This window comes from Dermacentor albipictus, chromosome 7 (genome assembly GCF_038994185.2).
Source record: "Dermacentor albipictus isolate Rhodes 1998 colony chromosome 7, USDA_Dalb.pri_finalv2, whole genome shotgun sequence".
NCBI classification, from domain to species: Eukaryota; Metazoa; Arthropoda; class Arachnida; order Ixodida; family Ixodidae; genus Dermacentor; species Dermacentor albipictus.
Genome location: NC_091827.1, coordinates 73,690,834 through 73,717,299, shown reverse-complemented (window position 1 = coordinate 73,717,299; position 26,466 = coordinate 73,690,834). Strand labels below are relative to the sequence as shown.

The 26,466-nt window shown below is 45.3% G+C and overlaps 1 protein-coding gene across 1 annotated transcript in view; it reads right to left on the bottom strand.

The window, feature by feature from the left end:
- Nucleotides 1–9,098: 9,098 nt before the first annotated feature.
- LOC135916091 (uncharacterized) overlaps nucleotides 9,099–26,466 on the bottom strand; it is a 107,574-nt gene continuing 90,206 nt past the window's right edge. Inside the window, exons 9-10 of the mRNA XM_065449322.1 lie at nucleotides 18,377–18,599; nucleotides 9,099–9,156 (exon numbers count right to left, since the gene is read on the bottom strand). Coding sequence (XP_065305394.1) covers nucleotides 9,142–9,156; nucleotides 18,377–18,599 — 238 coding nt within the window. The 3' untranslated portion in view covers nucleotides 9,099–9,141. The remainder of the gene's footprint in view (nucleotides 9,157–18,376; nucleotides 18,600–26,466) is intronic.

Below are 26,466 nucleotides of genomic sequence, written 5' to 3'. Positions count from 1 at the left end.
AGACTGATATATGTTCGACTTGGTACACCAATGCTTGATTCTCAAAGACGAGATCTATACAAGTGCCTCGCGAGGTTGTCACAGCCGTGGGACGCGTTACGAGCGAGAGGAACGGGATGTTCTCCCGCATAAGTGTTAGGAAATTGCTGTTTGTCTTTATGTCAACATTAAAGTCCCCCACTACTAACATCGGTGTGGATCGATGGACGGTTAATGCGAGTTGCAGGAAGTGCACGACGTCTTTCGTGAGTGCGGTAGCGGACTCACGAAAGCGGTATCAGTCGGTCGCTGCTAGCGCTGGGGGGATGAAAGGGGGGCGGAGCTGGTTATGAGGCCGACGACAACGCGAAACCCAGGAACGGTCGCCAAAGAGCCATTTGTGTAGCCAGCCCTCCTCCACAGTCTCTCCTCCTCCCTTCCATCATCCTCCCTCGCCCGGAGAGCCGACAGCGCGCATGCGCGGCGGCGGAGCAGCGGCGCATGCGCGGCGGCGGAGCGCGGCGGCGGAGGCGAGCTGGTTACGAGGCCGACGCCGTCGACGACGACGCCGACGACGACGCGAAACCCAGGAACGGACGCCAAAGAGCTGCGCTCTAAAATGCGGAAAGTACATCACCCTTGCTCTTCTTAACAGTCTTTTCTAACAACTACAGGTTAAGCCTTTTAAGCAGCTCCAAGGCACTTCTTTTCACTTTTTCTGGTTTTACGCACACAGCCTTGAAGTTTTTGCTCAAAGCTTCTTTGGCTTTCTTAGTGAACGAGGTATTCGGGAGGACAACAAACCCATCTTCCTTATCGGACTGTAGAAGTCCAAGGTCATTGTCCACGCAGAAACGTACAACAGGCCGCATGAGCTTTTCCGTGGGACCATTGGAAGGTCCTGAATGCTGGAGTTGTTCGATACCCTCAGATATGCTTGTTCGATACCCTCAGATATATCTTGGGGGACGTCGTTTTCATGAATAATGTTCAGTTGTTAGTCCAGCCACCTTCCTGTCTCTTTGTCTATGTCTGCCTCTCAATTTTTTCCTACTCTGAAGTTTGCTGGCATTCTGCTAGCAAAACTGTTTTAGATTTTCTTTTGCGTTTGAGGCAGGTTCAGCATTTGCGACAGTCAACAAACACAAAAAATCACTAACTATGAGTCCTAACGCCACAATCGACACTTCGTGTATTGCTCAAGAATTAGCATTTCATATTTAACTTAATAATTTAGGACTGTTACCATATCGATCTGGGACACAAGGCCATCTAGACATGCGACGTCGAAATTGTTCACGACCAAATGCCGTAGCGACAAGCCAGTACCATTTCCACCACTATCGCTTCCCGTCATCCTACAGAAAGCGCGTCACACACAAAACAATACCGCTCATTCATGACGTCACAGGTGTTGTTTTCAAGAAAAAGGGGACAGCGTGTGCTCGCAAGCCACCCTTTAACACGACCCGCATGTGTAGTTTGTCCGAAGCGCTCATGACAGCTGCGGCCAGCGCACGCGTCATGAACGCCCATACAATATCGCCTGTCTTGGAAATTTCTGTTTTCCATGTGTTCCTGCTTTCTGATGAATTATTTCGTTCTAGTTGTCATAAAACGCTGGAAGTTCGCTTATGTTCAGAACAAAAACAAAAAAGAAGCACCCGTTGCGCCTTTATTTGTGCAGCATTTTTGAATTATAACTCAAATGAAGATGACTAATGTCTCTGTCAGCAAGACATGTGGGAAAATTGGAAATGAAGGTTCTCTTCTCATTCACACGATGTTTCTTTTCAGATGATCTGAAGCAAGCCGAAAATTTTCAAACCTAGAAGACATATTCACTGAAATTTCCAGATCATAAATGAAAAGATAACACAGGCACAAGAATTTCCCAATTTGCAATACATTTTGTAGCCATTTTCCCGCCTGGTAAGGAAGCCGTGTGACAGGCCATAACCGCACATAAAATTTTCTGAGCATGTCTTTATCTAGATGCCCCCTAGGTCTGTCCAGGGTACACAACTTGCGAAAAAGTAGTTACTCATATTTGCAGAAATATTAATGCAACAGTACATGAAAACTGACCTAACTATCACGTTTCCGCAAGATTATTTTGTGGCTAGTCTTAAGACTCAATAATGTAAACTTATCGTGCTTATTTAATCACATTAAACAGTATGGGACTGTACGTGCCTAAGCCACAATTTCATTTATACGCACATTATAGTGGGGGCCGTGGGAATAATTTGGACTACCAGGAGTTTTTTAACGTACATGTAAATACGAGCCCACAGGTGCTTTCGCATTTCGACCCGATTGAAATGCGGCCGCTTTGGCCGGGATTCAAGCCGCGACCGCGTGCTTAGCAGCCCAATTTATTCATATGAGTCGTTGCCATATACGTGTACAAAGCAAACTATGAAAGAAAACGTAAGGCCCAACTCACACAAACTGAAGCCCCTCATATCATTTTTTTATTGGCAGCACAGAGGCTACATACGTCATGCGGGATGAATCGAGCGCAGGTTTTCTTATGTCACGGAGGCTTCTACAGAAACTCAGTTTCGCTAGAGCACCGCTGTAAGCCTGGAAAGCGAGTACCTGCTGTACTTATTCACCAAAACGAGTACCTGCTGTATCTGAGTACTTGTTCTCCAAAAATTCTATATAAGTGATTACCAAAAAAGGTTTGAAGTATGCAAAAATATTTAACTGCTGAAGGGCATTTTTGCTTTATACATGAGAATGTGTCAACTGCAACGAAAACACTACGAATTGTAGCGCACAACTTAAGCCAGTCACATGACTCGACTTCCAAGCCACTAAATCTCAGCCTCAGTCAGATGTCAACTACAAGCACAAAATTGGGCCTTATTACCTGTTTTCATACTGCATTGCTTCTAAAACTATTGATGATGTTTCACTTCTGATAAGTCTTGTAAATTTGTTTAGATGGTGGAGAAGAACGTCATTTACCGCAGAACTGAACTATAAATATACCATATTTTAACATATCGCATGGTGTATTTTCGAATAAAACTACAAATCGTTAGCATGAAATATTGGATTCGTATTTGAAACTTTGAATACTCTAGCAGGCCTACTAAAAATATGCATTCAATGCTTCACTCGGCCGAGGTCACTGGGGAAGTCTAATAGGTGCCTAGTGTATATAAAAAAACCAGTGTTCGGTAATTATTTGAAGAGCTCCTAATTGAACTCCAAACAGCCCAGTTGGTGATTCTTGACAACTGCCTATTTTCCCGGTGATGCTGCTGCCCCCAGGATTCACCAGCCGCGCAGCTATAGAATGAGTGAGGGATAGAAAGTTGAAGGTAAACAAAATTTACATTCTCTGTCCACAATTTTTTATTTGAAAAAGACGCAAACACATGAATGAGAGGACGAAAGCTGCAATGTCGTAAATCCTTTCTGGAAGTTTTAAATAACGTAGCCTTTTTTCGTAATTACGAAACCGACATTTTTCCTTCCTTTACCTGCTTTTCAAGCAAGGTAGGCTTGAGTTTTGCTTGCACGACATCATGTTGTATATTCAGAAGCATGCATCATTTGTGGATAAATAAATATTATAGGTTATTTGTTTTTTCATGCAGGGGATTTATTTTTTATCCATGTGCTGTTTTAAAGACACGTAATTGGGCTGTGCGTTTTTTCAGCTACTCAATGGCAGCCTTTATCTGCTGGTTCCTTTTATCTTTTTTGTAATATAAGGAAAAAATTATTGAAGAAATGACAATAATACACCTCTCTTCTGTCTTCTAGCATGTTCCTGCTGATGTACACGAAACGAAAGCTTCCTGGTGGGTTGAGTCCTTTCAGGACTGAATGGGAACCTGAGTTTCAGGTCCTGTTTCTGGGAAACAGATTTTGTCCGTTCATGTGAGCCCTTAGTTGCGAATGTGTTAGTTTTTCGTAGTTTTCTCATGATGACGTTAGAGATACTGGTTGCAGGGATTGCAGGGTAGACGCTTTTCCTGGTTCCGGAATTCAGGTCATTTTAGCCTCCCTCCAGCTCTGTGTGACCGTGCCGTACTCCCAGACTTTCTCATTAATGAAATAGGGGAGAGTTATAAAATTTTATCAGTCACGTTTTTCAGCATCGTCTCTTGTTTGGTCTAGTCCTGGAGCTGTATTGCGCTTTGCTGCCTACACTTCCGCGAAAAGCTCGGTCTTCGTTATTGGGGCATCTAACTTTTGTTTTTTTCATCCGTTCTATTCCAGGTTGCACGGAGGCATCTATTACTTTCCGTGATATAGTGTAATTAGTGCTTGCAAAAACTTCTGGTCCGTGCTTCCAAAATTACTGCTAAGATTCTGAAAGGCATGGTTGGTAGCCATCTTGGTGGTGTCTAGCATGCTGCGTAGTATAGCCTAGGTCTGAGACGAAGTTTGTGTGTGTCTAAGCGAGTCAAGAAAAACGAACCCGGCGCTCTGCCTAGAGCTTTGTCGCACACTCATTGGCTTGCTACCACATGACTGCGATTCTCCTAAGGATGTTAAGGTTGAGCATTTTTTTTACCATCTTTTTGCGTTTGCCTACTTTCCCATATATGTAGATGGTGGCTATCGACAACTAGCGTATCTGCCATTAGTATCAGGAACAGAAACATGCACAGAAATAGAAACAGGAACAGAAACATTCACAACGTGCACAGATTCCGGTAACATGTCTACACAGATGGTTCTTTGAAACTCAACAGTACTGCTGCTGCATTATTCATCGCCAAAAAATCTGAAGGAATCAAATAAAGACTTCATGTACGACCACATCGACGGGTGGAGAACTCGCGGCTCTCCATCTGCATTTGAATTCATTAGGCAGGAACCACCGCAGCAATGGACTGCCTTTAGGGACTCCAAGGCAGCCCTTCACTGCATACAAAGCCCTATGCGCCATGAACCTAATGAACAACTGGCCTCAGAAATTCGATACGTACATCATCACAGCAATGACAAGAGACACAAAATAATCTTTCATTGGCTTTCAGGACATTGTAACATCAGTGGGAACGACCACGCCGATGAAGCCGTCCGATCTCCGCATGAAAGTGGTCAACGAGTCTTCATTCCACTTTCGCGAACAGATGATGCTGCTGGGCTGCGATTGATGTTCCGTGTACGTACTTTGCCGCTGTGGGACTCGAACGTTTTCACCATGTTCCGTTTGCGTGCGTTTGCGCATATGCTTTCCTTATTGGAATGGCCGACAGCCCCACGTGCTACGCATGCAACAGCGAAGACACGCTCACACATATTATTTATGTCTGCCTGTGATATAGTGCCCGGAGACAAGTGATGTGCAAAGTAGTGGACCAGTTGCACAATCGTCCACTATCAGAACTGAAAGCTTTAGGTCAGTGCTCTGAAACAAAATCCGCGTTGAAGGCCTTGCTCGCGTTAATAAGGTCCCTGCCGTCTGCGGGGATTAAGGATAGACCTTATTAACGCCGCCCTTACCTCTCTATAGTGTACGCGCTTGGTTAGTGCTCGTATTGCTTTCTCTATATCCCCCCATCCACTCTCTTTCTCTTATTATCTTCGTTAACTTTAACCTCCGTGCAGGGCAGCTAACGGGAACTACCTCTGGTTAACCTCCCTTCCTTTCTCTGTATTCTCTCTCTTTGATGAAGTTCGCTCATTCACTGGCGTTGGTCAGGGAGCTATCGGGTATGGAATATTTCCTGTAATTAACCCAATCCGCAATCGTTGCAAATCCTTTTATATGTTTAAACTTCGGGGAGGCTATGGATATGCAATCATAAAGTCATCTCTACGCAGGTTTTCGGCTATATTCCTCCAGGTCGCTTTCCGTATGTTGTATCTGAAAGCAAGCTCAGGGTAAGTGTCGTTGCTCACACTTTCACCAAGTCTCGTGGGAGAGACCGGTACTATTATTAGGTGGAGCTTATGCTTTTTCGTAGCTTGTTCAAGAGCCCTTGCTTGGAGAGAGTCGTTTTTGTACCCCAACTCGTACGCGGTGCCTTAATATCTTTCAGCAGCACAAGTTGGTCATGCACGTTCGCGCGAAGTTTAACCTCTGTAATCAAGATATAAAAAGCTACGTCCTTTTCTTTTGGCGGGCTGCGTACATTTACTATAATGGCTTTCAACTGGCTCCACTTTTGCGGCAGCACTGTAATAATTTGATGCTGAATGCTGCAGTCCGTGGTGTAGTCTGTGCTCCTCGCTACACCCTTCGCCGCCAGCGGCGCCGCTCTCGGACAGTCTGGGTTAAGTATGGCGTAGTAGCCAATACGTTTAACAGGTCAGGTGTCAATCTCCTGTAAGCACATGATGCCGGGTTGAATTGGCGCTATTCAATTATTGTTGTCGTGTGGCGGAACGTTTGTGAAAGGTACGGCCCTTCCATTGCCAGATTTCGAGGTGTTCGGGGAATGTCGTAGCGTTACTCGCCATGCATCGCGGTCTGTCGTCTCCAGAGGCTGCTGACGACGGATCGCGTGTTGTCTAGCCGGGCTACATTCTCGCGTAGCCCGGCTAGAGCTTGCACTCTTACTGGTCGCACTCTTAACTTTGTCACTGTATGCGTCTACGTACCATATCGTATTTTCAAATTCTGAAAGGAGTTGTTGGAAGTTTTGCATAACCTGCACTTTATGCACCAATTGTTCGAGTGCTGGCTCTGCCGAGGGTGACGCGATGGAAGCTGGTGTAGGCCCCGCCATGAACTGTTCGGGTTTCTTCGGGGTGACACCTGGCACAGGAATTCGCAGCCCGGCTTTAAGGGAGGCCAACTCTCGTTCGATTTCCTCTAGGCTTTCGGGGAAAAGTCGACTTTCTTTTATTTAATATTTTTTGATACTTTGGATTAGAAGTGATGCGAAGAGAGGCGCAAACGATCCTTGCCCACCTTACCTTGTTCGTCAGCGGCGCGTGTTAGGTAGGGGGTTGTTGGCGTCGGGCTCTGGTCTTTGGGGTTTGGATTAAGGACAGTAGGGAGGGCTGGTCGTTTGGTGGACTCTTTAGTCGTGTTCATTAGCGGGACGTCGATCGTGACGGTGACTGGAGTATTCATGTTGGTGGCGAGAGGTAGCACCAAGAGTTTCTCTCCAAGCTGAAGCAGCGAGGTAGCATACTCTCACTCAGTGTGGAGTCCTTCCTGCTAATGCGCAGCTTTTCGGGACGCGGTTTCTTGCTAGGAAGGGGTTTGAGGCGCGTTTTGCAGGTTCTATTCCCAGTAAGGTGTCGTTCTCCACAAGTGGCGCATGTGGATTGCATTCATGGCCTACTATGGGATCTATTTGCTCACAAGGGTTACACATGTCAGTGTCCGGTTGCGGGCATACGTCGGAATGGTGTGCCGTTTGATGACAGACCTGGCACACTTGCGTGGTCGCCTTGTATGGATAGCAGGGTATTTCACCCCTTCTGTAATAGTCAAAGCATGGAGTCCTTCTATCTAAAAAAGATACCTACTGTTTTGGTCGTTCCGAGCATCCGAAGTTCGAGAATTCGCGCCTCTTGTTTTCGTATGCGGAGGTTTGCCCTGAGTTCTTCCGATGTTGTAATCGGTTCTAAGCCATGTATTACTCCCTTGGTGATGCCTTTGCAAATCACCACGTATGCGCTCACCCGGCCGTTGATGCACGGGCTTGGGATTCGGCGAACCAAACCTGCGGCCTACTGGTGCGACGTTGATACTCTGAATATGTTGGAACCCGGCTCAATTCATAGTGGCAATTGCGTACCTGAGACTTCCTGGTCACATGCTGTAATCAGAATGTCCGCCACATGTGGACAGGTCAGATTTTTCTTCGGCAATCTCAGGTGAAGTCTCACTACGATTTCAGAGCAATCTTTGAGCAGGCAAGGGGAGGGGGAGCAGGTAGCGTCCTGTGCTTTGGTTTGATCTCGTGTTGGCTTTCCCTACCGGATACCTACCGGTGGTCCGTCGGCGCTCTTTGGCGACCCGGGTGGTCTAGGTCTGGACGTTTCTCCTCATTCGCCAGGTTTTTCTTGTGACAAAGTATGAGGACCATTTGACATCGTCATCCATGTTTTTGTTGTTCACCGGGACATCGGTCTGAGCAGCGCTGTCCTTGTGCGTCGTTGAGCTGCCTTTCTCGGAGACTTACAAATGGATGTTACCAAGGTGTGGCCGACCTATTTCTTCCGCAGAGGGGCGTTCGGCCGTGCGGTCATCCGGGGAGGTTGGCTGGCAGGCGCCATGAGCCGCGCACTCGTTGTTGACGCGAACGGCGGCTGCCGCCTACGTGGCTACGGTAGTCTTAACGAGCTGCGAAGTTGTGGATGGGCATTTCGGCTTGTGAAATGAAATGGTTTGGTCCCCCATGGCTTGTGGTTGGTTTCCTTACCACACTTCGGCTTTATGCGGGACATCACACGACGAAGGTGACGTAAATTTGCCCGAGGTGTGCGTATACTTGCTATGAACATTATCAGTGTCTTTGACAACTGTATCCAACGACACGATTTATATTGCAGAGTTGGAATTAAAGAACCGCTGAGTCTAAAAAAATCACCGACTCCCACTTGATTCAGCGTCACTAAATTTCTAATAAAATATTACTGCGCGACATCGGGATGAAAGGTATTGTGTCATGACAGACATATGTCTCTTGATTGCGCAACTGCTGATCAATGAACTAGTAAGCAACATCACATTGTTCTTATATTTGTATTTTTAGAAACGAGAAGATAATTTAGAAAGCGATCGCAAATATAAAACGAAAAGTGTCCTAAAAGATCTATTTGTACATTCCATTTATTAACTATATAGTTTACACGCTCCTATTACTAATCTAAAAGGGTTTATTCACAAGTGAGCATTTACTTTTCATCATGAATTTTGCGTAACAGATAAAGGACATTGCAATAAAATACCGCAGATACTACAAAAACGACTATACCAGGAGCGGTATCAGAAGCAGGTGGTCGTCACAATTCCGCTTTCAGTGCAACAATTATAACGACTTACGATGTGTGATCACTTTAATGACTTCTCGCTTTCCACAATCGAGTTTTCCTCTTCCAGCGACACAAATGCTTCTAAATCATAAGTGCATGCCAAAGCCTTAGAAATACACAATAAAAGAAAACAAGCCACATGAGTATTAGAGTAGAATCTGTTTATTCCTGCAGTGGCGCCAATTAGGTTTAGTAGGAAGATTCCTGGAAAAACGGTGAAAAAGACTCATATTACAAAATAAAGCGTCACCATAAGATGGTGGTTTGAGAAATAAAACTGTCTAGTTCAAGTAATTTGTTGAACTATATATTGTGGGTTTTTAGGTTACGAAATTATGAAATAAACTGCAAATACTGAAGAGACGAGCCAGAAAAACAGCTGATGTCAATATACATTAGCCTTCACGACGACAACAGTGCAGCATGACGGGTAATATGGGATGACCAAGCAGATCAAACAACTGCGTAGTGACGTTTTAGAGGTAAAAGAGTTTGTTTAAGCACTTACATTTGACGAGTGTGCGAAGAAAATTTCATAGAATCAAAACAGATAAAACAATTGATGCGATGTGTGTTGCTTTGCTACTGCACCTCGTTAAAAAACAAATTGTTTTGGTCAATTTGATATGTGACTTCTACACGTATCTTTTACTTTCTGTTCATTAATTCAGAAACTCCTATGACTGATATATAAGCCTTTACAATACCAGGAAATATTTTGTAAAGCTGCACTTATATAGCCACATTTCTATAATTGAGACGCCGAAACTGTCTGAAACGCATTTTTTGTTCTTGTTCTAGCAATAGGTATCAGAAGACATTCTGTATTACACACCTGTCAAAATAATACATTCGATGAATAGTTCATTTGTCACAGAAAGTTATTTCGTTAATATGTTCATATCTGCCCATTTCGGTTATTTATTGGAAAAAAAACTTCTGCGTTGCGCGAAATAATGTTAACTCGTGGGGTTTTACGTGGACATAACGGGTACGTTAACGTACGCCTAAATCTATGTACAAGGTATTTTACAATTTCGCCCTCATTGAAATGCAGCCGCCATTGCCGGGATGTTTTGCATTGCCATGTCGTGCTCCGCAATAATAGCAAACACGACCTTCACAAAAGTCACGCCGCTAAAATGGTCAGATAGTAGTTTGGGTGCCTTAAAATTTTCTTGAAATAGGAAAAACGTTTTTTCTGCTAGTTTACCAAAGAGTGAAACACGCATATACTCGTATGGACGATAGCCCATGGTTTAAGCAGGTTCGATGAACCTCGACCCTTTTTTTTTAGTTGTGGCCCTGAAATGTTCAACATGCAAATTGCGGTGTACATTGCATATACCATACTGCATGCTGTACTTGCATGTAGTTGATGCCAACTACCTGTACCAAATTGCTGTCTCATTTCTCCTCTTTTTGACAAACTCTAATGACAAACCGTATTTGGGTTTACTAGTCATGCACCATCTATTCGTTGTAGTTCACATTAGACCATGGATTAGTGCATTATCAATTGCATTTTAAGGTGATGCTCTCTTTTGCCTTTCCCTTTCATTTACCCATTGCTCTTGCTGCCATCGCTATCTAGGACGCCACTTTGGTGGTGGTACAGAGATGCATATATGCAAGGCACGTGACATGGAACATGGAACTACATGGAAGGCACATCACAGAGCAGATGGCGCGACAAACATGTTTGGACCTTTCCCGTGCGTGACGCCTGCACTTTGCCTTCTGAGGCTACTCGGAGGTCGTCGAAATACCCTGTTGACATCTAATATTATCCGTGAACCCCCGCAAAAACATTGCAGAAACTGCCACGCTTAACCATTAACCCTAACACGCAACAATGCAGTTGGGAGGTAGTTTGAATGGCAGAGAGGAGGTGGGGATAGTAGCCAGAGAACAGGCAGAACAAGCGTAGTCCTGAAAGGAGTGAATGACAGCCTTGGCACTCTTTGATCGCAGTTGTAATTCACGTGGAAGGGAAGGAGAGGGAAAAGGTGAAGTGAGTGGGCGAGGAAAGCTACTACTAGACGCAATAGTGTTTGCAGAACAACTCGAGAAAATGAGGTTAAAGCTACGGTACCATGTGGTTCTGATATTTCTGAAAACTAAACATAACGCAACTTTGTCAAGCGGACAACTGACCCTTGGTGTACTGACGCTGAGCGCCATTAAAGCACCGTATCACTTAGATGACACTATGGAACCGCTAGCGCATAGAATTAACACTTCTATATCCGCTACGGTGTGATTGCGGCTATGACAATGCTCAAGGTGCAGGGTTCAATCCAGTCCCTGACAGCCGCCTTTCGACGGCGGCGAAATACAATAAGACTCGCTAAGAACACGTTAAAAATCTCCAGGGCGTATCGACAGGCGCCTCTATGGCGTGCCTTATCCGATTGTCGTTTTGGCACGTACATGTCAATAAGTGAACTAAGGAATACCACTTCCGCCACGATGCGATGTGCAATGTGAGTCAAAGACGATGCTAAGGTTCTCGGATGTTATGAACCGTGGCGCAGAACTACGCCTGAACCAAACACAAATCTTTTTGTCTTCTGTCAACTATGCCGGCAAACAGAAGTGTGCGGCACAAGGTAACGTTTAAGACCCCCTCACCACTCTCGTATTAGATTAACGCTTAAGAAATTATAAGTTCGCGATTAAAACTATCGCATATTGTGACAACCATTACAAATTGCGCACAATGCTTTGCTTATATCATTTCCAAGGGTTCGTGGAATTCGCATAATTACTGAATCAGCCTTGGATCTTGGCTTTGTTTTCTTCTTTTGTTTCCTCCAGCGACAGTGACTGGCTGGCGTCAGACATAATCAGATAGAGGGTTATTGAAAACTTCAAAGTAAATTCAGCCTATAGCGTAATACGCTCAAAGACAATGCCTTCCAAGGCATTTCGAGCGTAGGAACAATATGATCTACTGCAGCAGCCGTGCTTGAGCGATATCATTTGCTCGAGCACAATTACACCTTGAATCGCCTTCCAGATTGTTGACACCGGTTGTCGTAATTGGCACCGTAGCCGTCAACATCACAACTATCGTCACATACATCGTCATCATCATCATAGTCACGTGGGCCCTACGTACTTCAGCTGCCCGTACCCAGCCAGTAACCAGATGGTCCCATATCCTGTGGCCCACGCCTTGGTCTCAGTGACACCTATACATAGAATGCGCTCGCCTCCTAATTGGCCGACGAATAAGGCGTGTAACAGGTTATGAATACGGAAAACAAAATTTACCCGATGTGTAAAACCACTGGTAACATCCCAAGAAGGATATTGTCTTGGCAAATAAAATATTGTGCTTGGACACGCAGTGCACATGTCTCCTGTTCTCGTCCTAGAATTTCCCATCCACAAGTGTTTGCTGTGTCTGGCCATCAAAATCATTTTTTTTTAAATTTTAACGTCGTACAACGACAGAAAAGGCGATACTGATGACAACAGCCAAGGAAGCTTTGGTTCAAGTGTAACTAAAAGAGGTTGGGCTTAGCACTTACAGGAAATTTTATTTCCTAGAGCAGAAATTTTAGCAAGTGCGTTTATCGTATTTCTATTAGCTATATGGAGCGCAGGGTGGCCTATTAGAACCACCGCAAATAAATTATTTATTTTTACCACTAAGGAACCTAGAGCAATGCAAAGGCAAACGGTGAAGAAATTCATAGATGTCTATCGATGACACATTGGAGCTTGTGATTTAAAAGAAAAGATGGGCGAAGAAAGAATTCATGCGGCCAATTTTTGATAAACGCTATCATGTTTATAGTTGTCTTGAGAGGATGAATGTACGGTGTTAGTGCTCTTCACGTTCTCTTAGATGCGCGTTTCCACCGCCAAAAAACAAGCTGAAAATTTTGCTTTATTGGCCACCAGTTCCTGTGCAGCTTTTGCGCACTAGAGAATTCCCGCAGAGACTGATGACACCACTCTAGTTGAATGACCTTTGAGGCAGCACCGTAGTTCAGCCTGCGTTTATATCTACAGTAAACTAACCGTGCCTTGACTAACCGTGAAACAAGACTAACCGAATGACTACAGGAGATACTACAGGACTAACCGTGAAAGAATGTGCAGAAGAGTACCGTACGCTTATTTATGGATCTGGCCATCATGCTGTGTGCAGCATGACTTCGGCTGATAGACAACGTTTGCGAACGTTTACTGATGCAATGGATGTCCTCTCGCCATGGAAGAACTTTCAGTGGCTATAGCTGATACCAACAAAGAGTCTCCTCGCGGCGTAGACGAAGTTTGCTATTAATATATAGCACATTTCTCACCACTGTCTTCTTCGAGTGCAGGAAATACACAATACTTCATGCAAAAGTGGTACAGTGCATGCCGTATAGCAACTCGCTAAAGTTGTTCATGTCATCAAGCCTGGGAAGCAGCCAATCAGCTACAAACATTTCCGACCTATCGCCCTGCTCAGCTGTGTTGGGAAACTAATGGAGAAACTGATTCAAACGCAAATCACATTGTTCGTTTAAACGCGAGTCATCGATCCCAAAGAAATCAATGGCTTTCGGTGGAATAGATCAGCACTAGACAATATAATATCCTTGATTTCCTCCATAGAAGAGCAACTAAGTGCTCTGTATATTCCAACCATCATCTTTCTTGACATCAAAGCCACCTTCGGTTATGTTTACATCACACAGTTCTTCAGGCCCTTGAAGCTGTTCCTTGGAGGACCCCTTTATACATGGCTATCAATTATCTCGAAGAACGGCAAGTCTGTATGGTAACCCCTGAAGGTATGACAACTTGTTACATTTTATTTATTATTTGAAAATACTGCCAGCTGCTTTTTAGCAGCCAAAGCAGGAGTGGTACATAGAAAATACCCTTGTTGAAAACGTAGTTTCACAAGGGTAGTCCTTAGCCCTTTTTTTACTCAACATCGCTCTAGTTCCCTTGAGCAAGGTTCTACAAACTCGAGTACATATCACGCTGTGTGCATGTGATATCTGTATATGAAATGCGGTAGGATCTCATCGAGTAAGTCAGCAGCGGCAACAGCATGCGCTTTTCAGCATGTTCTCCTACCTTACTATGCGGGGGCTCCATCTATCACCTTAACTCGAAAGCGCATAGATGGCTACCCGCTGATGCTTATGGGTCGAGCCCTTCCCTACGTATAGACACATCGCTTTCTCGGTGTCTTGATCAAACATAACCTCTCCTGGACACTGGATGTGAAAATGTTACGGGGCAGAATCCCCGGCACATTCGAAATTAATAATTATCTTCTGGACCTCGGTAGGGTGGCCACTGCCGGTCGATCGTGATGCTTCATAATGCTTACGTTGATGACCATCTACACTACGGTCTTCGTATTGTGAAGTGACTGTTCTCAACTAATATTAAAAGCTTGGAAGCAACACGTAAAAATAGACTGCTTGTTTGCATTGGTCATTCGAAGGGGTCTTCTTGTACTGGGAAACTAGCCGAGAGCCGCTGTTTAAGTTTTGACCAGCTAAGAATCAGGAAACCGCCCGCATACACATAAGACACCTGGCCCAAAGCAAGAACCATTTCTTGAGCAACGTGAAAATGCAAAACAATTCCGGATTTGGGCGACCTGTTGCGAAATTCCACTTTGTATCCTCAAATAGACACGACATATCACGCCGCCACATTTCCCGCCATGGATACTGTCTCCTCTACGCATTCGAAAGTACATCCGTGGAAAATTCTGAGAAGAACATGCCTCAAAAAGCTACCTTACAGATGTCCCTGGGCTGCGTGAGCGAGAAGTATTCCACTAGGAAGCACATATTTACTGACGGTTCTTCTAGGCCACCTGAGGTATTCCTGAGGTATTTTCGTTCCTTCCACAGACAAGGAATTTTCGTGGCGTTTAGAGCAAGTAACGTCCTTATCATTGTCTGAATGATACGGGACGAAACAGGCACTAAAATACGTAACATAGCAACTTCAACAACAATAGTCAATCTTAACACACTCGACAGAAGCATTGCAGAGCATTTCACAAAAAGTACTTAATGAAGAAATTACATTTTGGCCCTGCACATAGCATGCCTACACCACATGGCATCTAATGCTGGACATGCGATAGAATTTCAGAGGCTTCCAGTTTATTGTGGAAGTATAGGTAATGAAAAGGCGGGTGAGGCAGCCCACAAAGAACATGATCGCATGAACTTTATAAAAGTTTTTTCCTTAAAAGTGAATCTGAAGCTTTGGCGAAGCAATGTTTATTCATCAGAGGAGTATATGATGGTCTTAAATTTCAGATAATCACAAGCATTGACCGAGAACTCCAACCAAGGCTACCACAATGTATACCATGCCATCTGGAGACCCTCTACCACCGGCTATGGCTTAACGTTGCATACGCGAACAATCTTTTTTTCTCCATTGGAGAGACCACAAAACCATGTTGTGAGAACTGTGGCGTGGTAGAATCTCTAGTGCACATTCTGCTTGAGTTCCCTACCTACAGAGACGAGTGATATCAATATACGATGAACATCAAAATGACTGACCATAGCCCCTAGACATTGACTGAGAAGCTGAGTCCCTGGCCTTACCCATCAAAACAGCACAATGCCCTGGACTTCTTGTTCTTATGTATTTAATCAATCGGTTTGGTGTCCCAACTAAGACTTAAATGCGTCGTCTCATTAGGACTGTGGGTTTATTTTATTTTGTATTTACCTACTTCATGCGTCGCATCGGACACTTACTATGCTACTGACAACATCACCCTACCTGCAATATGTTTTCTTTTATATTGCCTTTTTTCTTCTGTCACCTTCTTTTAGGGAGTTTCTTCTCCTTCGTGCCATCCTTAGCAGGAACAAACCACTGTGACTAACGTTGCTGGCACGGACAATCTGTCTCGTGCAGCACATTGCAAACGGAGCGAATTGTGGCGTGACTGCCTCGCTAATCGGGAGATCGCGAGATGCAGCCCGTAGATGCGTGTGCGCGATTCACAGCAGCCAGCACACAGAGGCCTCTGCTCATGCAATGCTTTGTTTAATTATAGACGCGTGCTCTACTCTGGTGCCATATCGTATGCATTGTCGCCGCACAGCCCGTCTTTTGTGGCACTATGGTTTTGTTCACACGCTTTCTTTCCAACAAAAAATTACCGACGATTACGTTACTTCCTAATGCGAAATTTGAGCGCAGCAATTAAGCTGTTTCACCTTTTCGATAGATTGAGGCAAAGAAATCGAGCAACACATGTATGCGCTATCACAGAATTTTTTTTTAATTTTTCACACGTATTCCTTTAACAAAGACTTCACTAACAGTTCTTGACAGTCATGAAGGAAGCTTTGTGGTCGGAGAAATAGACTGATATATGTTCGACTTGGTACACCAATGCTTGATTCTCAAAGACGAGATCTATACAAGTGCCTCGCGAGGTTGTCACAGCCGTGGGACGCGTTACGAGCGAGAGGAACGGGATGTTCTCCCGCATAAGTGTTAGGAAATTGCTGTTTGTCTTTATGTCAACATTAAAGTCCCCCACTACTAACATCGGTGTGGATCGATGGACGGTTAATGCGAGTTGCAGGAAGTGCACGACGTCTTTCGTGAGTGCGGTAGCGGACTCACGAAAGCGGTATCAGTCGGTCGCTGCTAGCGCTGGGGGGATGAAAGGGGGGCGGAGCTGGTTACGAGGCCGACGATAACGCCGACGACGACGCGAAACCCAGGAACGGACGCCAAAGAGCCATTTGTGTAGCCAGCCCTGCTCCACAGTCTCTCCTCCTCCCTTCCATCATCCTCCCTCGCCCGGAGAGCCGACAGCGCGCATGCGCGGCGGCGGAGCAGATTCGTCGGCGAGCTGGTTACGAGGCCGAAGACAACGCCGACGACGACGCGAAACCCAGGAACGGACGCCAAAGAGCCATTTGTGTAGCCAGCCATCCTCCACAGTCTCTCCTCCTCCCTTCCATCATCCTCCCTCGCCCGGAGAGCCGACAGCGCGCATGCGCGGCGGCGGAGCAGCAGATTCGTCGGCGAGCTGGTTACGAGGCTGACGCCGACAACGCCGACGACGACGACGACGCGAAACCCAGGAACGGACGCCAAAGAGCTGCGCTCTAAAATGACAGCGGCCCTTCGTCGCGGAGAAATTGTGCCACCAGTGTCAGCGGCGAAAACACCCAAGGAAGAGCCACATCGAGCCTTCCACGTAGAAACGACGGGAGGAGACGTCACAGTGAATAACCTGTAGTACGTGCTGCCAAACATGGAGATCCTGTGGAGCCAATCTAACAAGTTGCTCTGTGCTCTGGGTTACGCGCATACCTGTGACTTTCATTATTTGAAGTGGTTAGAAGATATGCATAATCCAGCTACTCCAAATGCGTGTTAAGTCGGCTATGAAGGCTTTGTTGTCGTAATATGAATGACATTCAAGTTTATGCCACATTAACGTATAACACACCGCCACACAAAACTGTGCGAAGAACGTCATTTAGACTTCTTGATGGCCGCGATATGACGACAATGCTTGATCGGTGCCACGTGACTGCAGTCATTTAGACATGAATGCTGAAGCTTTCACTCAGTGTGCTAATGTTCACGCGGATGGGAATTCCCCAGCAAACGACGTTATGACGCGCAATGTGAGAATTTCCCACTAGATGCATCAACTATAAGGCTGATGAGGAAGTATGCTTCTGAAGTTACATCCCTTGGCAGAAATTTTCAGAAAACCTAATGTGCAGGTTGTTTGGCGCATACGACGCGTTTCAATGTATTAGACAACAACGACGAGATCAGGTCAATTACCCCTTGACATTCGAGTTCGCCTAAGCACCCAGGAGAATGTGCGGCATCATATCCTAGTTAAAGTGCTTTCTAGGCTTGCACACGGCCTGGCTCCAACGTAGCGGTAGCGCGAAATTGTTGCATAACGTTGCAGGTCTCTTTTACCATGACAATTTCCTGTAGCTGAACAATAGGGTGATAATCTCTCTTTGGGCAGTACACTGACAGAATTTCGCCGTTGAGCTCTAAAAAGAATGACAATACCAATGTTTTGATCGTATGAATGTTTGATGTTTAATGACGAAAGAGCTATGCATGGCCAAATAGCTCCATGCTAAGGAAGGGGGAACGCGTCTACGCGGATATAATAAATCGACCTGCCTCGTTTTCTTGGTTCCTGCTGTGCGTGTATTCCCACCATACGTGTATGAGAATGGGGGTGGTGAAAGCGGTTATTGACTCCTGAACCTTATGATTAAAGCGTACCGATGGTTTGGCTCGATATCGTGAATGGTGGCAGGGAGCTTGAGGCCCTTAGCGATTCTTAGAGATCTGTAGGTGCTACAATGATTTTGTAACCCTGCGGAAGATACCCCTGTACTTTTTTTTCATTCATACTTACCATATTCATCATTAGGATGCCTGCTGGGGTGAATATAGGCGAGATGATATCATGATAGACTTCATGTACTATGAGGACTGGCGTTGCCTGAAAATCTGCGTATATAAGCCACCCTGCAGGCGTGTTACGAATGTACACGTTGAATAAATAATTAATCTTCAAACCCGTTTTGCTGTAACGGTGGCTTCTGCGGTTGTTTCCATCATGGAATTCAATGGTGAGTCTGAAATGAAACATAAAAGATACATCGTAATTATGCCACCTTGGAGAGTCAAACCCAATCGCCTGAGCAAATCCAGCAAATCAGGGCATGACGTACGAACCTTAAACATACAAATTTCGAGTAATCAGGTACGCAGTGTACTGAAAGAAAAACAGAATTCCCAAAAAGCAGCTCCACAACATTCACTTTCTGCGCACAGCGCGATTTCACTGGCCGGCTGGTCGAATAGCAATCTGCAGTCATGCTGTAATTGATAGGCGTACAAGAGGCTCGGTCCCGCTTCGATATAGTGCGTGCAGAATTTCACGAAGCAAAAAACACCCTGCCCCACCACCCTGTCCGTCCACCTTCCAACCCACACCTCGCCTAAATTTCTTGTCGACCGAAGTACTATGTGGCTACATCGGGTGTGCTAAAAAGCAAAAACATACTTTTCTCGCTGCAGTTGTCGTAGCCTGAAAAGCTAACTTCAAAAAAAAAAAAGGCAGAGACAGCTAAGACCGCTTACGTGCGGAAATTCAAAATGATTATAGTTCCTGCGGTGAAATATTCTCTACTCATGTTTTCGCCATCCATTAAAATTTCTTCTGCTGATTCGGTGTATGTGTTTCCGTATACGTTGGCCATACGCTGTGAACATCCGGGTAATTTTGCTGCAGAAGGATGAATTTTTCACCCCCACGTTTTTCTTTCATGACATGGCACCGCCTCCTTCACGTTGGAAGCGCCATCACGTGCGCAGTAATGCAACCACTATGCCACATATTTAGTCAGCCCGAGAGCTCCGACATGATGTGTACGATGACACATGCACTAGGCACACATTTAGTTAGCCAGAACCGCACAGCCGCCGTGGCGATGGGAAAGCGTGATTGTATCGCACGCCGGAGTTCCGGGATCAATTCCTATTTATACAAAAATGTACGGAATATTGTTTTCAAATTCACTAATTTGCACTTTTTACATCAACCTCCCTGAGCAATTTGACCTCAATCCGAGCATCTCTGACGTGTTTTTACACTTTGCGCTGTCTCGCTTGCGCCGCCGATGCCGCCGCCTGATTTTCGCGCAATGGGGCATGTAATGCTATAGCATTCATTTTAATGGACGCTTGCTAAATGATGGTACTGGGTTCATTTTTAAGGATATGCAGAAACACGCTTGGCATCTCAGGTGGCCTAAGCGTAAAAATTCATTTGAGAATTTGCACGAAGGCACCCGGTTGCATTGTGCTCCGTGCCAGAGGCATCAATTTGTTTGTCTTTATTTTGTCATGGTTGGCGCGCACATGCAGAGAACCTTTTCTTGGGCGTTGGTGAGTGACAGGAGAAGAGGTATAAGTTAACGTGAATCTGGTCAGTGTTCCAAGACCTGCTTCCTTTAGTGGTTTGAGTTCGCTGTTCCATTCTTTTCGCAAGCTGACCGTGTTGGTACAAATCCGATGTAATTTATTTCTTCATGAACATCACACGCCGTACACCGCGCTCTTGCCTCCTTGCTAAGAATTGATAAATCGTAAAGAAACCATATATACACTGATGTACACAGCAAATTTATACCTCGCGGAAATGATTTTGTTGGTTCAGTGGCTATGATGGACTGCTACTTTGTGGGAGGTAGTGGGATGGAGCCCAGCTGTTACAGGCGTTTCTCTCCTAATCAAACTAAAGGAATGTGTGTGTTTACGTTGTAATGAACGTCAAGAAACCCTTGATAAAACATTTCTAGGTGAGGTAAGCTCGAGTAAACAATGTCAAGAAAACATTAGCACGAAGTTTTAAGCGACGGAACGACGCATGCCCGACGACGTCGTCACTATCAACCGAAACATCCTACAGTAATACAGTGATCACTAAACACTAGTAGGCTTTGATCACTAGTGTACCGAAATAATTTTTTCTGCAAGGCTCTCGGTAGCCTCCAATTGAACACGGCGTTATGGAAATCAATTATTAATCACACTTCGAGGTATTGTGAAATTTACAAAGCGTCTACAGCCAACCACTAGTAGGATTAGAGTCACTAGTATTCGCTAGTTTATAACATAATCTTTTAGGTCCTCCCTGTTTTGAACACCCAACTGTCTTTGATATGAAATAAATGTAATAAAACTAGCGAATAAACTATGCCTACTGGGAAATGGTAGGATTCAGTCATTAGTGATAATGAATCATTTATTTAACTGGTTCAGTGGAAGTATTCATTAGCGCAATTCATAATTGATAGCAATCAAGCTGTCATTATTGGAGTATCCATTTAATTCCCGCTGCTGACTGATTACCACAGGTCATGGGTGATCATCAACGTAAAGCTCAGTTTCATGTGACATATCACCATTATATCAAATGAAAGGTCCTACAAGTGATGATTCATGATCAAAAATAACGTACAGCGCAAAGGACAAGGACAGCGAAAGACGACATACACAGCGCTGACTTCCAACATTGTTGGAAGTCAGTGCTGTGTATGTCGTCTTTCGCTGTCCTTGTCCTTTGCGCTGTACGTTATTTCTGATCATGAATTACCAATTAGCCCAAGCAACCACCCTAGTGATGATTCATATATAGTTACTAGGCGACAGTAAGGTTCAGTAATAGACGGTCACAAATTGCTTTGCTTATTAAGAAAATGGTATCCTTCGTTCTTATACGTTATCATCTCTATCCCTGAAAAAACTGATTCTATTTCTATTTGTTACATTACCATTGCAAACTGACAACGTGAATTTTTCAAGTTATGCCTACTGATAACCTTGGTTGGAGGTTCTTGTGCTTTGCAGAGCATAGTATCTGGGATCTCAAATGCTAACTCATTTAAACAGTGATTTAACTATAAAAACTAGGAGCTGGTAGTATTGAGTCACTATCGACTACTATCACTTTGTCCAGTATCAAAGTGGTAGCCTTTAATCTTGCAGGCCGTCAATTCTATCAGCCATGCAGTCATTAAATAAGTACGTTTGGTTACCATGACTAATTTTTCATGTCTTGTCATAGGTTATTTGAAATGAAGAAATCTTAATCCTCAGTAAAATGTCATAACACGTTTTAGGTGGCTGTCTCAACTTGAAAACAAAATAATTAACGAAAACGAAACTGCCCCCTTTAAAACGCTGACCGCATGTCTCTAAGAAGTTCACATGGTTTTTTTTAATATGAAAATTTGAAGCGCTTCTTTAGGTTATATAGCTAACCTTTACGCATTTTATTTTTCATACAGATTAGCAATATAGCAACCCAATTTTTATAAAGTGGCGTCTAGCTTTTCCAGGAATTCCAGACTACTCCGGAAGTCCAGCAGCCAGATTAACCCATCGTTCTGCGTATGCTGTGATAACCTGCCACTGATTCCTTTATAGCGGGGGTCCAAACTTCCATGTATATGGATTTAAAGTTGTCCAAATAGAGTGTAGCTGGACAGACAGACAGACAGACAGACAGACAGACAGACAGACAGACAGACAGACAGACAGACAGACAGACAGACAGACAGACAGACAGACAGACAGACAGACAGACAGACAGACAGACAGACAGACAGACAGACAGACAGACAGACAGACAGACAGACAGACAGACAGACAGACAGACAGACAGACAGACAGACAGACAGACAGACAGACAGACAGACAGACAGACAGACAGACAGACAGACAGACAGACAGACAGACAGACAGACAGACAGACAGACAGACAGACAGACAGACAGACAGACAGACAGACAGACAGACAGACAGACAGACAGACAGACAGACAGACAGACAGACAGACAGACAGACAGACAGACAGACAGACAGACAGACAGACAGACAGACAGACAGACAGACAGACAGACAGACAGACAGACAGACAGACAGACAGACAGACAGACAGACAGACAGACAGACAGACAGACAGACAGACAGACAGACAGACAGACAGACAGACAGACAGACAGACAGACAGACAGACAGACAGACAGACAGACAGACAGACAGACAGACAGACAGACAGACAGACAGACAGACAGACAGACAGACAGACAGACAGACAGGGAACTTTAATTACAAGGTCCTGATAAGCTTTGCCCGCCGCATCATGGGCTCTCTGGACAGCCAAAGTTTGACGGGCATATTCTGAGCTCTGGATGGCAGAGCTCCATTCTTCTGTGATGCGATTGGGTCCCTGTATGGAGGGGCATCGCCAGATAATGTGTGCGAGATTACTAACAGCCCACAGTCCGGGGAAGTTGGGCTAAATGTCTCTGGAGTGATCGTGTGAAAAAGGACCAGGTTTGGATAGCACTTAGTCTGAAGCATGTGTAAAGTGGACGCCAGAGGTCTAGCCAGTTTGCTGTGAGGGGGAGAATAAGTCCTGATACCCATGTGATAGTGCATAGTAATTTCGCTGAAAGTAGTGAGAGTGTCCCGAAACTGGAGAACCCCGGAGTCTGAGCTTTTTCCTGCTCCCGCGTGGTGGATTAGTGCGCGCGCTTGGGAGTGGGCGATGTCATTGAAATTGGGAAAGGAGTCAAGCTGGGGGTCGCGGTGAGTCGGAAACCACGTGATGGTGTGCGGAGAGATTATCTTGTTCTTGAGAATCTTGTGAGCCTCCTCAGCGACGGATATTGAAGCGAAAGCCCTGACTGCCGAGCTCGAATTAGTGAAGATTTGTGATCTGTTGTTGTCTGGGGGTGCTATAGCAACTCCGTCCTGCTCCGCTCTGGTTGGTGTTGAGCGCTTCAGGGAAGCCGCATTCACTATCTGTCCGTTGTGATCAACGAGGGCAATGGCGAAGTTAGACGACTGTCCATATTGGGCTGCGTCGACAAAACATGCCGAGTACGGATCGCCCTTAGTATGCTTGAGGACGGCGAGGGCTGTTGCCCTGCGTCTGCTTACATTGCGTTGAGGATGAACATTACGGGGAAACCGTGCAACTCGTATGTTGTTCCTTTGATCTTCTGAAATTTCATATTACAGCTCTTCCATGATTATAGGGTTCATCTCACGAACCACCGGGATCTTCTTTCCGGCAGGGGTACAGGATAAACGGGATAGTTGGGCTGACTCCTGGGCCTCGATTATCTCGTCCAGTGTGTTGTGCACTCCTAGTTGCATAAGGAGGTCCGTTCTCGCCTAGTACTTTTTATACTTCTAATGATCGTGTTTAATCGTTTCTTCTCGGAGTTATACCAGTTGTGCATGGCTGCCACATAAACTATATGACAGAGGAGGTTGCCTTCTTTTAAACCTCCGCGCCTATTCGAGACATTTTGATGAGTCTGATCACATTGTCAGTCTTGGCTGTGAGCTTGTTGAGCTTCGCATTGTTACTGCCATTGGATTCGATCAACAAGTCAAGGACCCGAATGGTATCTACTCTGGGGATGGTACAGCTGCTTTTAGTGTAAAGTTTATGTTTATTTCAAACAACGGTTTCCAGCCTCTAGGTTTGGGACCTCCCCTGACTGGCCTGTAGAGGAGGAGCTCATACTTGCTCGGAGAGAAGCTAAGCCCCGTATTTTCCAGGTACATCTCTGCTTGATCTACAGCCTTCTGTAAGCCTAATTCAACGGCTTCTTCGCTTCTTCCAGTGCACCAGATTGTGATGTCATCAGCATAGAGCATATGATTGATCCCTTCTATGTTGGAGAGCCTTTGCGATAGTTTCTTCATGGCGATGTTAAAAACCAGTGGTGACACTGCCGCTCCTCGTGGCGTGCCTCTGGGGCCCAAACTGAAATTCTCGGACTTGAGGTCATTTATTTTAAGCGTGACCTTGCGATTCCGTAGGAACAAGCCTATGTATCTGTGGAAGGCGTCTCCCAAATTGAGCTCCGAGATGAGGTTCAGAATGTGACCATGGGATACACTGTCAAATGCCTTCTCCAGGTCTAAGCCTAGGATGCCTTTTATATCTCATGTGGTGTTGTCAATGATATGACACTTGATGAGGTCCATCACGTGTAGCGTTGACAGGGCCGGACGAAAGCCGATCATGTTGTACGGACACAATCCTTGTTTCTTGATTTGCTTAGAATTTCGATTGTGTATGACATGTTCCTGCTACTTTCCCCATGCAGGCCGTGACAGAAATGGGTCTGAGGTTTGAGAGAAGCGGAGGCCTTCCAGGCTTTGGAATGAGGATGACCGAGGCCATTTTCCAGGACTCCGGGACAACCCCTCGTTCCCATATTCTATTAATCTCCTCTGTCAACATTCTATAGAGCAGTCATCCAGGTTTCTGAGGCTGCGGTTGGGGATGCCATAAGGACCAGGGGCCGACCTGCAATTTACATTCTGGAGAGCTTCCCTTACTTCGCATGCCTTGAAAGGTTGATCTAGCTCGGGGCAAGATGCGCCTTTGTAGTGGGGTAGTCTTCGTCACTCGAGTACGGTCTGCAATGTCTGTCATTGTGATGCCTGGTGAAGAACCTTCGCTATCACTTGTCTTTGGTTTGGCTTGTTATTGGTATCATGAGCAGATGCTTGAGTAGGTTCCATTTAGCTCCAACTCTCATCTGGCCATGGATCAACGGAATTGCAGACTTCATCCCATTGTTCTCTGCTCAAGGTTTGGCAGTGCTCTTCTATAGTTTTCTTGAGCTCCGCAATCTTTTTTCACAGCCTTCGGTTGAGTTCCCGCCCTTTCCATCTGTTCAACAGTGACGTTTTAGCTTCTAAAAGATGAGCGAGGCGGCTATCCATCCTGTCCACCTCCTGTTCAGTCTGGATTTTCTTTGTCGCCACGCGGATATCCTCCTTTATCTGTTTAGCCCACTGCTCAAGGCTAAGTGCTGAGTCATGTGTTTGAGTTCGCACTTCCCTAACCTTGCGAAAGTAATCCCAATCTGTAATAGTGAATTCTTTGAGGTCTCCGCTTCTCACGTTGACGGAGGTGGCCAGGAAGTTGCGATCATTGCCAAGGTCCACTTGGAGGTTGGAACAAGATGCCTATTCCACGTTCCGTATGAAAAGAGATCAGGTGGTATGCGTAGAGCAGGAGTTGCCGATCCTGATCGGAAAAGCCGGATCTGTTATAAGCGTGAGGTTATTATTGACTGTAGTTTGCCATAGGTCGACGCCCTTACGGTTAGCTTTTTGGTACCCCCTGCTTGATGCGGAGCATTGTAATATCCGGCCACCAGGAGTGGGAATGTCTTGGCCTTGCTTGTAGCCCTGTTGATAATTGCCGCGATATCTTTGCCTGAAGTGTTTGGGAGTACTGTTTATGTTAAGTGTAAATATACTCGTCTTGAACTGTCCGCCGCGGATGATTTCAACGAGCGAGTGTTCGACCTTATTAGAGTCAAGATTCAGATCGTGAGCCATGAACGCACATTCGTTGGTGACTAATGTGCTGTTTCTCCTCTTCCCATCACCATCTTGGGTATGTGATTTATAGCCTGGGAGGGTTACCATTTCCGTGAGCGTTTCTTGCCCCTAGAAGGGGCACGGTCCTGGTAGCCGCCATCCTCGCCTGCGGGGTCTCGGGATCGGCTCCTGGATCTGTGCCAGCTGCTGAGGGCCGGCTTGAGAGGGGTTGGCGACCCAGTTAGTTGTTTGGATTGTTCACCGTTGCGCCGTACTCTTCTCAGTTTTAAGTACAAACGGAATTTGGAACCTTTGCTTGCATGTTTTGTCATCCGCGGGATGAAGGCCACCGCAGAGGGTGCACTTCGGTGTACATTCATGCTTATCCTCCGGGTTGCTGGAGAGAACCAAGGTAATGTTGTTAGTCAGCCCTTGGAAGTAGGCAGATTATTTTTTGTGTTCCTCATATTTGCACGTTGTGTCCTAAGTAATTAATTAATCATCTATTAAATAATTATATTTACATGAACTGTGTGAATGAGAAAATTGTAGAGCAACAAGAAAAACTCCTGA